A 14093-nucleotide genomic window follows, 5' to 3' on the forward strand; every position below is an offset into this window, starting at 1 on the left:
TTCATCACTGGATTTCCTACCCAATTCATCACTGCTTTTGTGTCATTTCAGTGCCATGAGTCGGCAAGTGTTCAGGAGGCTAAGAAGCTACACCAGTTTGGTGCGGTCATTGTCCAGTGTGGCTGGTTATCAGTTCTCCAAGAGGAATTCCATCAAGTGAGTATCAATAGGCTATCAGCATCTAACTGGGGTATGATGGTTTTGTCCGGAGATGTAAGCAACTCCTCTCCAGTGTAAACAGGCATGAATTATATCAGGCTACTTATCACAGTGGCTTGTATGTTATAATACCACAGCGTCATGACATAACATTGTATGGCAGTATGACGTTGCTGATGATGTTTTGTCATCATTTCTTATCACTCCCTCTTTGTTCGTATCAGAGGGAACTGAAGATGGAAGAAGCACTGAATATGTGACCTACCATCGGAAGGAGGCAGTGTCCAGTCTCTTAACTGCTGAAAGATGAATACTTCACTTGATTTATGTTCAGATGGTTGACTTGCCACAACCAAATTGCTAGGATAACTGTTTGTGTTTATTTGCATTGCTTATAATCCTTCGAAAGATCATGGAGTTCAGGGAAACTGACAATTCGATTTTCCTTGGTTTTATATCTTTTCATATCCACATAAAGTTCATCATTGCGTAGAAATAGTGCCAAGACTAGGTTGAAGATGCCATTTGCTTCTTAATGTCGCTGTTTGTTACTCAAAACAGTCACATGTTGATTTTTGGTCGATTTTACAAATCTGACTTCGCATCACAATTTTATGCCCTTAAGGCCCTATAAAAAATTGCTAGTTTATCATCCCCGCCCGCATCAGGCTATACTCATCAAATATTGTATTGCATGCCAAAACACCATTGACACATCAGATTTTTCAGCATTACAAACAATATCACGGTGATTTTAGATATCTCATATAGTGTTACAACACTATTCAAGAAGATTCACAGGAGATTCATTTGTTGAAATATTTTTTTGTATTCAATCCCCAAATTCGTGCTTTTTTCAGAAAACGTGCTCTCCCGATGTTAAATGTATTAGTGTGCCTCTCACGGCACTTCGTTGAACTAAAACTTTGCACGAAGGAAGTCTTGTGCGTTGCGCTTCTTGATTCTTTGTATGTGCAATTAGCAAGAAGACATTGCATTGCGCAAGAAACCTGTCAAAATGCCATTCTTAGTTCATTCCATTACCTGTTGCTGTTCAGAAAATGTTAAAAATAAAAATAAAAACCGCCCTCCCTCAACACTTTCTTTGGAAAAAAGGACGATAATCTAAGAATTTTTATTATGGGGCCTAATGGCAAAACTTGCTCCCTGCTTTTTTCCCTCATACTGTCATTTTCATTTCCTGGCAGAAGCATTAACAGTAACAATATGATATCTCCAGTTGTCTTCAGAAAATATGTGTTTTGGCTAAAAAAAATTTTAAATTGAGCCACTCTCCCTGAGCTTTTGTTTTGACATACATAATGATATTGTAAGAATTCTACAGTGGCAGGAAAGAACATCGAAATATTTTCTGGGCGGGACGACTTATTAAGTTGGGGGGACTATTTTTTATCTCGGGGAGACGACTTACAAAAAAAAAGTTTTTTTACTTGCATTTTGCCATCATTTTTATTATTTTTTTCTTATATTTTTTCTTAGTAAGTCAGGGGGACGACTTATGGAAATGAGGCTGGGCTTATTTAATTTTACAAAACGGTTTCGGCGTAACCATCATACTTGTCAGGTATTAGCATGACGTGATTGTCTGCTGATCATACTCCAGTATGCCGCCCACACACTGTGAGATTCGTTTGAAGTTGGGAAGAACTCAGCTTGTTGCAGTTAGTTACAGTGAATCGAGTTGTAATTCATTATTGTTTTTGTTTCGTGTTGTTTTCAAGACCAAACCCATCTCAAAATGTGCGATTCAATGCAATGAATCGAATTACAATACATTGCTCTGCAATGTGCGGCTGGTTGTGCCACGTCATTTACCATTCAAACTTGTTGATAAATCGCAAGTAGAACAAACATTGAGCGATGCAATGCAATTGTTTCAGTTGCGATGCATGGTTCTGTTTGTGATTGGGTTGCATTATTGCAAATCGATTCATTGCAATTGACTGCAACTGGTTGTGTTGTGCTCGAGTTTAAAGGAAGCGCTCAGTGTGCGGCGAGCATACCAGTGTATGATCAGTGGACAATTGCGTCATGCTTATACCTGACATGTATATGGTGATTACTCCGAAACAGTTTCGTAAAGTTAAGTAAGCCCAGCCTCGTTTCCGTAAGTCCTCCCACCCAGCCAATTTTTTTTCTTGATATCCTTCCCAGCCACCGTACAATTCAACAAAATGATGAGAAAAAAGTTTTTGGTATCAAAGGACAGTTTTCTGACCAGAAACTCCCAATGACAACACGAAACAATGCACACTAATAGGTCTAAGGAGAGGCCGTCATGTTAGTGAAAAGATCTGTGACCAATATTCACTTGAAAGACCTGGCCGGAGTTCCGAGTGAGTCTGTTCTAAGAACTTGGACGAGCATACCAGTGTATGATCAGTGGACAATTGCGTCATGCTTATACCTGACATGTATATGGTGATTACTCCGAAACAGTTTCGTAAAGTTAAGTAAGCCCAGCCTCGTTTCCGTAAGTCCTCCCACCCAGCCAATTTTTTTTCTTGATATCCTTCCCAGCCACCGTACAATTCAACAAAATGATGAGAAAAAAGTTTTTGGTATCAAAGGACAGTTTTCTGACCAGAAACTCCCAATGACAACACGAAACAATGCACACTAATAGGTCTAAGGAGAGGCCGTCATGTTAGTGAAAAGATCTGTGACCAATATTCACTTGAAAGACCTGGCCGGAGTTCCGAGTGAGTCTGTTCTAAGAACTTGGACGAGCATACCAGTGTATGATCAGTGGACAATTGCGTCATGCTTATACCTGACATGTATATGGTGATTACTCCGAAACAGTTTCGTAAAGTTAAGTAAGCCCAGCCTCGTTTCCGTAAGTCCTCCCACCCAGCCAATTTTTTTTCTTGATATCCTTCCCAGCCACCGTACAATTCAACAAAATGATGAGAAAAAAGTTTTTGGTATCAAAGGACAGTTTTCTGACCAGAAACTCCCAATGACAACACGAAACAATGCACACTAATAGGTCTAAGGAGAGGCCGTCATGTTAGTGAAAAGATCTGTGACCAATATTCACTTGAAAGACCTGGCCGGAGTTCCGAGTGAGTCTGTTCTAAGAACTTGGACGAGCATACCAGTGTATGATCAGTGGACAATTGCGTCATGCTTATACCTGACATGTATATGGTGATTACTCCGAAACAGTTTCGTAAAGTTAAGTAAGCCCAGCCTCGTTTCCGTAAGTCCTCCCACCCAGCCAATTTTTTTTCTTGATATCCTTCCCAGCCACCGTACAATTCAACAAAATGATGAGAAAAAAGTTTTTGGTATCAAAGGACAGTTTTCTGACCAGAAACTCCCAATGACAACACGAAACAATGCACACTAATAGGTCTAAGGAGAGGCCGTCATGTTAGTGAAAAGATCTGTGACCAATATTCACTTGAAAGACCTGGCCGGAGTTCCGAGTGAGTCTGTTCTAAGAACTTGGACGAGCATACCAGTGTATGATCAGTGGACAATTGCGTCATGCTTATACCTGACATGTATATGGTGATTACTCCGAAACAGTTTCGTAAAGTTAAGTAAGCCCAGCCTCGTTTCCGTAAGTCCTCCCACCCAGCCAATTTTTTTTCTTGATATCCTTCCCAGCCACCGTACAATTCAACAAAATGATGAGAAAAAAGTTTTTGGTATCAAAGGACAGTTTTCTGACCAGAAACTCCCAATGACAACACGAAACAATGCACACTAATAGGTCTAAGGAGAGGCCGTCATGTTAGTGAAAAGATCTGTGACCAATATTCACTTGAAAGACCTGGCCGGAGTTCCGAGTGAGTCTGTTCTAAGAACTTGGACGAGCATACCAGTGTATGATCAGTGGACAATTGCGTCATGCTTATACCTGACATGTATATGGTGATTACTCCGAAACAGTTTCGTAAAGTTAAGTAAGCCCAGCCTCGTTTCCGTAAGTCCTCCCACCCAGCCAATTTTTTTTCTTGATATCCTTCCCAGCCACCGTACAATTCAACAAAATGATGAGAAAAAAGTTTTTGGTATCAAAGGACAGTTTTCTGACCAGAAACTCCCAATGACAACACGAAACAATGCACACTAATAGGTCTAAGGAGAGGCCGTCATGTTAGTGAAAAGATCTGTGACCAATATTCAATTGAAAGACCTGGCCGGAGTTCCGAGTGAGTCTGTTCTAAGAACTTGGACGAGCATACCAGTGTATGATCAGTGGACAATTGCGTCATGCTTATACCTGACATGTATATGGTGATTACTCCGAAACAGTTTCGTAAAGTTAAGTAAGCCCAGCCTCGTTTCCGTAAGTCCTCCCACCCAGCCAATTTTTTTTCTTGATATCCTTCCCAGCCACCGTACAATTCAACAAAATGATGAGAAAAAAGTTTTTGGTATCAAAGGACAGTTTTCTGACCAGAAACTCCCAATGACAACACGAAACAATGCACACTAATAGGTCTAAGGAGAGGCCGTCATGTTAGTGAAAAGATCTGTGACCAATATTCAATTGAAAGACCTGGCCGGAGTTCCGAGTGAGTCTGTTCTTAGAACTTGGACAATGCTATTTTTAACATTGTCTCCTCTGTTCCGCTGGAACAATTCTTTCAGTTACTAGTTTAAAACTCACTTACTTGCTTGATTGCAATATGATGATTTAAGCTGTCTTAAGTTATACTAGTAGTATAAAAAAAAATTTAATTTCTTTTCAGATACGTTCTAACTGGTCTTCTAACTGGCTCAAGTGTTGTTGCATATGCATTTGCCAATTGCCATGTAAGTACATTGATTGACACCATGATATTGATGATAAAATTTTATCTATTACCACTTAATAGAATAAATTCATACTAAAGGTAACCCACATGATCAGCAGTATTAGTGTGAAGTTGCAGGGATTCACCATTGCTCAAGGGTCCTCATCAGCTTCGAATTTTTTTTTAGATTTATATCAGTTTTAATGTGATCATGATTGAAAAAGTGACCAAGTGTCATTATCTCAAAACTTGAATATCCTAATGTTTACTGAAATACGCTTGTCATAGCCAAGCGTTCCTTTATTTTTCTGAGAAATATTCACTTCTTATAGAGAATGATTTTGGTATCTTTTGACCTTGAAGTTGTGATTGCTCGTTAGCGGGTCATGCGACACATGAACCTCTTTCCGATGGTAGGTCACATATTCAGTGCTTATTCCGTCTTCTGTTCCCTCTGATACGTATCAGGAGGTAGTGACTGGAAATTCATTTTCACAGCACTGGACCTGTTGGTCAGTCGTTGTCATGCACTCAAAAAAAGTCCTGGTGTGACCTCGTGAAGCTAGTCAGACATGTGCTCATTTACATGTATTTCATAATCTAAAATCTAGTCTAATGATGTATATAATGGCCCTGACCGCAAATTATTGGCTATTATGTTATCAGCAGGTATATAGTGCAGCAACAAAGCATTGGCAGTAGCTTCTTTTAAACCAGTGGGTATTTTTGGCTCACTGTAGAGGGTCTTCGTCTGTGGCTAGTTTCAAAAACAGTGGCACATTTTTGGCTCACCAGTACGGTGAGTCTATACAATAGCCCAGTGTCCGTTGTCTGTCGTATCCTATTTCAAAAACAGTGGAACGTTTCTTAACCGCTAGGGCTATAGACTCAAAACTTTGTATGCATGACCCCCTAGGTCAGATGACCTTTGACAGTGAATTTCGGTGTGGTCTGATTCTTGACTTGGCCACCAGGGTACCAAAACTGAAAACTTAAATAGTGTGATATCTCATTTATTAGTGATTTGTTTTTGATGAAATTTTTATGGTAGGTACTCCTAGCAAGGATATATCACATATCATACATGTTTTTGATTTGACCTACTTTTCAAGGTCACAGAGGTCAAATGGCTTAAATTTGCCATTTGAGTGTAACTGTGGCACGTTTTTTAACTGGTTGGGCTATGAGCTTGGAAGTTCTTGTGCATGACCCCCTAGGTCAGATGACCTCTGACAGCCAATTTTGGTCTGATCTGATTCTTGACTGAGCCACCAGGGGGCCAAAACTGAAAACTCAAAAAGTGTGATATCTCACTTATTAGTGATTTGTTTTTGAAGAGATTTTGATGGTAGGTACTCCCAGCCAGGATACATCACATATCGTAGAGGTTTTTTTCAAGGTCATAGAGGTCAAATGGCGTAAATTGGCTGTTTGAGCGTAACTGTGGCACGTATCGTAACTGCTACGGCTATGGGCTTGAAACTTTGTACACAAGACCCCCTCGGTCAGGTTACCTCTGACACTGACTTTTGGTCTGATCTGTTTCTCGACTTGGACACTGCAATGACAATTAAGTTCATATTTTTTGCACATTATCCCAAAGGTAAGGTTGGCCTAAGTTCAGGACTTCAACATGGACATATGAAGTGCCCTATGATTAGGATACAGATACTAATAGTACCACAGAGTCTTCCTCGGTCATATCTCAAGAAACATTCATTGTCAATTAAGTCGTTACCTGAATACCGGCGAGTACGATGGCCCCTGGCCTTTTCATTTAACCACTAGGGTTATGAACTTGAATCTTTGTACACAGGACCCCCATGTCAGGTGACCTCTGACACTGAATTTTGGTCCGATCTGATTCTTGTCTTGGCCACTAGTGGGCACAAAGTGGAAACCTAAAAAGTGTGATATCTCTCTTAGAAGTGACTCGTTTTCAATATTTTTATGGTAGGTTCTCCTAGCAAGAATACATCACATAACTATGGCACATCTCTTAACCGTTAAAGCTATGAACTTGAAATTTGGTACACATGATCCCTACATCATATAACCTCTGACACCGAATTTTGGTTCAAATTGGTCACCAAGGGCCCAAAACTAAAAAGTTCAATATCCGCTTTTTAGTGACTTGTTTCAATGGTATTTTATAGTAGGTAGTCTGAGCAAGGACACATCTCCTATTTGAAGGGTTTTTGATTTGACCTTCTCTTCAAGGGGCCATATGAATAAAAACTAGCATTTGCTTTCTCTACCGATTTTGAAGCATTTGCTTGTACTCGTATGAATAAAACCGTAGCAAATGATTGGAAATTTAAGTAAACGAATGCGCGCAGGACTTCCCCAGTTAGATGACAGATGAGTCGGATGATGATGACGCGATAGAGTGTGTCGACGAGTACAGGTCACTTAGCACTTTTGCCAACATCCTTTCATCAGGAGACCTCTTGACACCCTATCCTCGAATACCAGGGTCAGTCGTGTGCTCCTCTCACACACACATAACTAAAAAACTTGGTCATTTATAGGTGTCTAGTGAAAAGCCCTGAAGTTCAGGATGCTTTACCCCCTTCTAACAATGCCAAAACCACAAGATGAAATAGACTACCAGCACCGACCATTCATAAGAAATATTACATCGGGACTGACCTTCAAGCATTTGCTAGAAGATTTTTAGCAAAGCATCTTCAGTGAAAGGTCCACATTATTCAAATACTGCGTCTACTAGAAGGATTTGCTTCCAAGGAAATGCTAGTTTTTTAGCTCACCTCTTAGCAGAGGTGAGCTTATCCCATACCGTGGCGTCCGTCGTCCGTCGTCGTCGTCGTCGTCGTTGTCGTCGTCGTCCGTCGTCCGTTAGCAGGGCACGTTTCGTAACTGTTAGAGCTATTGAGATGGAACATTGGTACACATGTACCCTTATGTAATGACACCTTGGAGACCAAGTTTCGGTCTGATTCGTTTCATGGTTTGGCCACCAGGGGGCCAAACGTTAAAAGTGAAAATATGCAATATCTCCCTTAATAGTAGTCAGGAAATTTTGAAAAAAATATGGTAGGTACTTCTAGCAAAGGTGCATCATATATCCTCCGGGTTTTTGATTTGACCTCCTTTTCAAGGTCACAGAGGTCAAATGGTGTAACGATGGCACGTTTCTAAACTGCAATGACTATTGATACCAAATTTGGTACACATTTACCCCTTAGTCAGGTGATCTCAGGGACCGAAGTTTGGTCCAATATGATTCACCACTTGACCACCAGGGGGCAAAATCCAAAAACCTTAAAAATGTGATTATTCCTTAACTTCTTGCCCGATTGCCACCAATTTGATATCATGGGTACATCTAACCACCATACAGTATATGTCACACAGGTTTTTAATTTGACCTTCTTGTCAAGGTCACAGAGGTCAAATGGCATAAATTCGCCGTCGGGCCGTAACTGTGGCATGTTTCTTAACTGCAATGACTATTGATCACAAATCAAGTACACATGTACCCCTTGGTCAGGTGATCTCAGGTACCGAAGTTTGGTGCGATCTGATTTGCCGTTTGGCCTCCAGGGAGGGGGCCAAATCCTAAATTCTTCAAAATGCCATTATTCCTAGTAATCACTTGCCCGATTGGCACCAATTTTATATCATAGGTACATCTAATTCTAACAACCATTCAATGTGTCACCCGGGTCTTCTTTGATTTGACCTACTTTTCAAGGTCACAGAGGTCGAATGTACTGTAAATTGGCCATTTTGGGGAAATTGTAATTGCTTGGACCTACATCAAACCTAACACTACATGACACAATACCATGCTCTTTATCCATCTTTCCTCCACATGAGGTGAGCACAATGGCCCTGGCCATTTCATATTCATATGGCCCCAGGTCACAGAGGTCTAATGGCGTAAATTGACTGTTTGAATGTAACTTTGGCAAGATTCTTAACCGTTAAACCTATGAACTTGAAATGGGGTGCAAATGACTCCCTATGTCATATAACCTGTGACACCGAAGTTCAGTCAAATCTAATTCTGAACTAAAAAGGTAAAAAGTGCAATATCTCGCTTATTATGACTCCTGCTCTCTCTCGAGCTGGAGTCAGTTTTGTTGACGCCCAGCTGAGTTGAAAGTTTCTTGTACACTCACGTGACCTCAGATATACACTAGCTTTCTTCAATGATTTAGGCCAATCTATGGCATGCCAATGAAATCTAACGAGTGCAGTATTTAAATCAAATTTTTCTCTCGCCTTGAAAATATTCCTGGGTAATTTCTATGAAATATTGGTGAGATAATCGTCTTTAGCCAGGGAAGTAAATCCCTACCGCTGAACTCTTATGATTCGAAACTATTAACCTTTCTGAGGTGTGCCTTCCGGGGCGTGCCCTCCCAATTCATGCAGTTGTGAAGGACGGGGGACGTACAGTGAAGGGAATGGCCAAACTGATGTCATATGTTTTGTTTTGGGTACCTGATTTTATCATCTCTGGAGTTTTGAGAGCTGAGATTGGGAAAAGAAAGTTGATGAGTGGATTTTAGATCTTTAGTTTTTAACACCAATGATCAATCATTATCAATGAGCATATAAACAATTCTAAACCATAGCCAGGAAATAAATTGGAAATTCTTAATTTTGGTGTTTTCGTTTCATTTCATTTCCTTATCTCCATTCCGGTCTCACATGTGCTCTCAGAGTAAATTGCCAATCGAAATTGGGTACAGCAATCTACAATGGTCTCGAGCAACTAATTGATACAGAACAAAACTGAGATCCGACAGTCTAATCTGATCAGATAATTGAAAAGTATAATGACTTGGCAGGTAAAAAGTGCAATATCTCGTTTATTAGCTATTTGAGTGATGTCCCTCCTTTCATCCATCCACCCATGGACAAATTGGGCATTTTGTAACCGTAAGACCTGAGCACTTCTAATCTAGTCATCAGGAAGAACAGCCCAAAACATGCGGCTGACAGAAAATTCAGCGCGATTCACTGAAATTCAGCTCACCAGGGGGCAAAAAGCATACACCATGATTGGGAAGGTGAAAAAGACAAACTTGTCACGGTGTCCCACGGCTTGGAATATTGGTTGCTGCAAAGTGCAGTTGTGTTAAAACTACCCAACAAATCTCTGTGTGGGTTTCTATTATAGCTGAAGAACAATAAAATGATGAATTTTAGCCGAGTTTGTCAGAAATAACAGCAGGGTTCTGCCAATGTTGGTTGGCAGTGGTTGGCCCGTCCATTGCTTCAAAGTTGCATCCACCACAGAGCAGCACTCATATTTTCTTTCAGCCACTTCAAAACTCAATGTTATGGGTTAAAAACTTCATGTTTGTGCCACTTTTTGAGCCATAAAATATGATACCATCGAAATTCAAGTGTTTTCGTTCAAATCCAACAACGCAGCATTACGGCGCGGCTCACATTATGGAGACAAATAGCATGAGAAAAGGTAAATTTTCCTTCATCAGATGCCTTGAAAACGCATCTAAGAGCCCCTGAAATCCAAATTTTTCTGAGGGACAGGCCCCACAGACCCCCCCCCGCCGGAGCTTCGACCATCGCATACCGACGGCAGCCTTCGGCGGCCGACCACCTCTCACTCAACCCCGGGCAAAACCCTGAATGCGATATCCATTCTCTTTGAGGACCCAAAGGTTTCGGCAATCTGGCAAAATTAGTCAGATTAGGCTATTTGGGCAGGAACCTTTCTGCACAATGTGCGCTCTGAACACATTTGTCTCAAGTCGCTGCTGTAGAATGTACAGTAAATGCATGTTAGATACACGCACAGTGTATAAATGTACACACGAATGTAAACAAACCTACTAAATTATCATCAATGGTTATGAAGCGATACTTCTTGTAATTTAATGCAAAGCCTTTGTAATTACGACGAACTTTTTAGTTTAAGTAATAAAGACATTATTACTATTATTATATTCTCAATCATATCAATGAACTTTATTAGCACTTCCTATTTCTACCTTCAATCAATAATCATTTGCGCCTAATCAGTTGTTGTTGGTCTTCTATTATAAAACTTTGCAAGCCAAATTAAAATGTTTTCTCATCATGTTTTACAGGGATGATCGACAGCTGCATTTCAAAGTTTTCAGTGATCACATCACAGATGACCGAGAAGGAGATGCTAAGCTATACTCATATTCAAAGAACCAAACGAACACCTTGCACCTCCCATCCAACATCAGTGCTCACCCGCGCGGTCATCAGAAAGAACCAGTCGATTCTAGTATTTCTTTCTTTTTCACTCTAATACTTTACTCAAAATAAATTAAATAAAGAAAACAGTATGTGGCAGTTGGTTGACAAAAATATCAGTGTATTGGTTAAGTTTTTACTCGCTATCAATGCGTGCTAAGAAAATCATACCCCTTGGACTAGGTCCTCACTTTGCACTTTGAAACTGGTTGGTTGTCCCTGATGACAATTACTGGCTCTCCTGACTTAGGCTGGACCATGTTCTTTGGTCTTGTTTGTCGCAAGCAACCTACACTTCAAATGAATTGATGTAAAGGTCCAGTGTGTTTCTGGTTGTGAACATGCATCTACTTGGCTGGTTCGCTCATCCTGCACTTCAAATTCAAAGGATTAATGTAAAGGTTAACACTGCCCTAACTGCCTGCCCCAAGGTTGTGACCATGCATCTAATGGACTGGTTTGTCTCGAGCTGAACTTTAACAGATTTGATGTAAAGGTCCAGACTGCAGTTACTGGTTGTCTACTGGCTTGTGACCATGCATCTACTGGGTTGTGACTGTTGAAGGAACCATCACAACTAGTAAGATTTACCCTCTGTTACAACCGTCAACTTGTTATCGCACTCATTATATAAAGTTGTATGTACAATCAGATGGACCAAGCAAAGTTCCTCTTCATTTATGGCTCACCGTTAGGGGAGTCTATACAATAGCCCTGTGTCCGTCGTCCGTCGTTGTCGTCGTCGTCCGTCATTTCGGTGGCACGTTTCTTAACCGCTAGTCCTATGAACTTGAAACTTTGTACACATGACCCCCTAGGTCAGAGGTACTCTGACACTGATTTTCGGTCTGGTCTGGTCTGGTTCATGGACTTGGCCACCAGGGGGCCAAAACTGAAAACATAAAAAGTGTGATATGTCTCTTATTAATGATCGGTTTTCAATAAAAATTCTATGGCAGGTACTCCTAGCATGGATACATCACATATCATACAGGTTTTTGATTAGACCTACTTTTCAAGGTCACAGAGGTCAAATGGTGTGAATTGGCCGTTTGAGTGTAACTATGGCACGATACTTAACCAATGAAGCTATGAACTGGAAATTTGGTACACATGAATCCCTACATCATATTTCCACGGACACCGAATTTCGATGTGATCTGAATCTTGACTTGGCCACTAGGAGGCCAAAACTAAATAAGGTAAAAAGGGCAATAGCGACTCTATTCAAGAAGCACTATAGCCGTGGCGCAGGCAGGTTCAAATGGGCTATACCTTGAATAGATTTAATTGCAATGAAAATCTAATGCAATATCAAAGGAGCAATATTGAAGAGACAAATTAAACCAACCATTTGTCCACAGACTCAGACCCTGTGGCGTGCTGTATGCGTGAATATAAAAGTATATCAATTGGTCCGATAGAGATGATGAGGCAATGTCAATATGCCTCGTTCCCTAGTCAGCAATATGCCCCTTTTTATACGGAGAAGAAGAAGGAGAACCCAGATAAGCCTTCACATGTCAGCCTCTAAATGGTTCGGACCAATTGCACTATCACTACATGTACTATTACTTTAAAATGCATGCTCCTCCTACATGTAGCATGATCTCAGGCAAGGCACTTAGTCGAAAGGCAAGCTAGAAGTTCAGCATCGTGAGCAGCTCCTTGATCAGGCCATGCCAAGTTCAGAGTGCCTCTTCAGATACATCAAGTATTTAAAGCTGTGGTGAGCACATAAACAGACCATTGTAACCTTCATTTGAAAATCCCTTCATAATCAAGGGCTAGCACTGGCTAACACAGCACCCATAAACAATAGACCACCAATTTGACCCCAGCTCCTTACTGTGGGAAAACCCAAATTCAGCAACCAAAAGTACCAAAAAATCATTTTTGTTTACATTTGAACTGCACACATGCGTTTGTTCACAATTTCTTTCCCCGCGAAATCTCAAAGATCAGGTGACCTGCAATCGTGGATTGAAAATAACATTAACCTTGGTTCAGCAGGTCAACAGGTTCCGGCTGTTCCAATCATCCCCCTACAGCCAGCTGTTCAACAGGTAATGTTAGCCACCCCACAGGGAGTGCAGGAAATTGATTAGGCCCCTGCATAATTGAACAGCAATGACTTAGCTTCTGTGAGTGGTAAGGAGAATTGACAGTGTCCGATTAAAAATCCCTCATTACTGCTCCGCTAAAGTTAATTTCGGAAATTAAACATAACGTTGCATCAGGATAACATATCACCTGCAAACGTGCAAAATTTCGAGACGAAACACTACCCCCAAGTGGCACTTTATCGAGCCGCCTTAGAGTATTATGATATAGATATAGCCAATTTGAACCTGTCTGCGCCACGGATAGATTGGTTCCCGATCGACTCACTTGGGATACGCAGTAGAGCACAATACTAGTAAAAAATAGATTGGTTCCCGATCGACTCACTAGGGATACGCAGTAGAGCACAATGTCATGAAAAACGACCCTTTGTATTGTAAATTCCAATCACCTGCAGGACAGGTCAATTTCTCTCAATAAAATTTGTTTGTTGACTCCTGTCATCTCTACCTTATTAAAAAAAAAGACAGTGGTGTTAGTCCCAAACTGGTCATTTCTATTTATTTTGACCTCTGTTAAATCAGGATACCTCTCAATTACAGACAGCATTTTGTATCCTTGTGCTGTACAACCCAGCCTGGACATACTACAGTTGTCCATGGAGAAGTCACATCCTAACGCCTAAAAGTTCAGTTACATCAATTACTGATACTCAATTACTGTTTGATCCATTATGATGTAATTGATCACATGCAAATCAATCTCATCGAGGTAATCAGCGCCATCAAGGCACTCATCCCCATTACTACTATCATAGTCATACTACCATCAAGTATACAAGCCAATGCCTCCTCCACTCCAAATTTG

At 40.7% G+C, this 14093-nt stretch overlaps 1 protein-coding gene across 5 annotated transcripts in view; it reads left to right on the forward strand.

Moving 5' to 3' along the window:
- LOC135488778 (oxygen-dependent coproporphyrinogen-III oxidase-like) overlaps nt 1-14093 on the forward strand; it is a 215130-nt gene that overhangs the window by 21936 nt on the left and 179101 nt on the right. For all 5 annotated transcript variants that reach the window (XM_064773594.1, XM_064773592.1, XM_064773591.1 and 2 more), the window contains 2 exons: nt 52-156; nt 4890-4953. In XM_064773594.1, the coding sequence (XP_064629664.1) occupies nt 56-156; nt 4890-4953 (165 nt within the window). In that variant the 5' untranslated portion in view covers nt 52-55. The remainder of the gene's footprint in view (nt 1-51; nt 157-4889; nt 4954-14093) is intronic.

Source organism: Lineus longissimus, chromosome 5 (assembly GCF_910592395.1).
Source record: "Lineus longissimus chromosome 5, tnLinLong1.2, whole genome shotgun sequence".
Taxonomy (NCBI): domain Eukaryota; kingdom Metazoa; phylum Nemertea; class Pilidiophora; order Heteronemertea; family Lineidae; genus Lineus; species Lineus longissimus.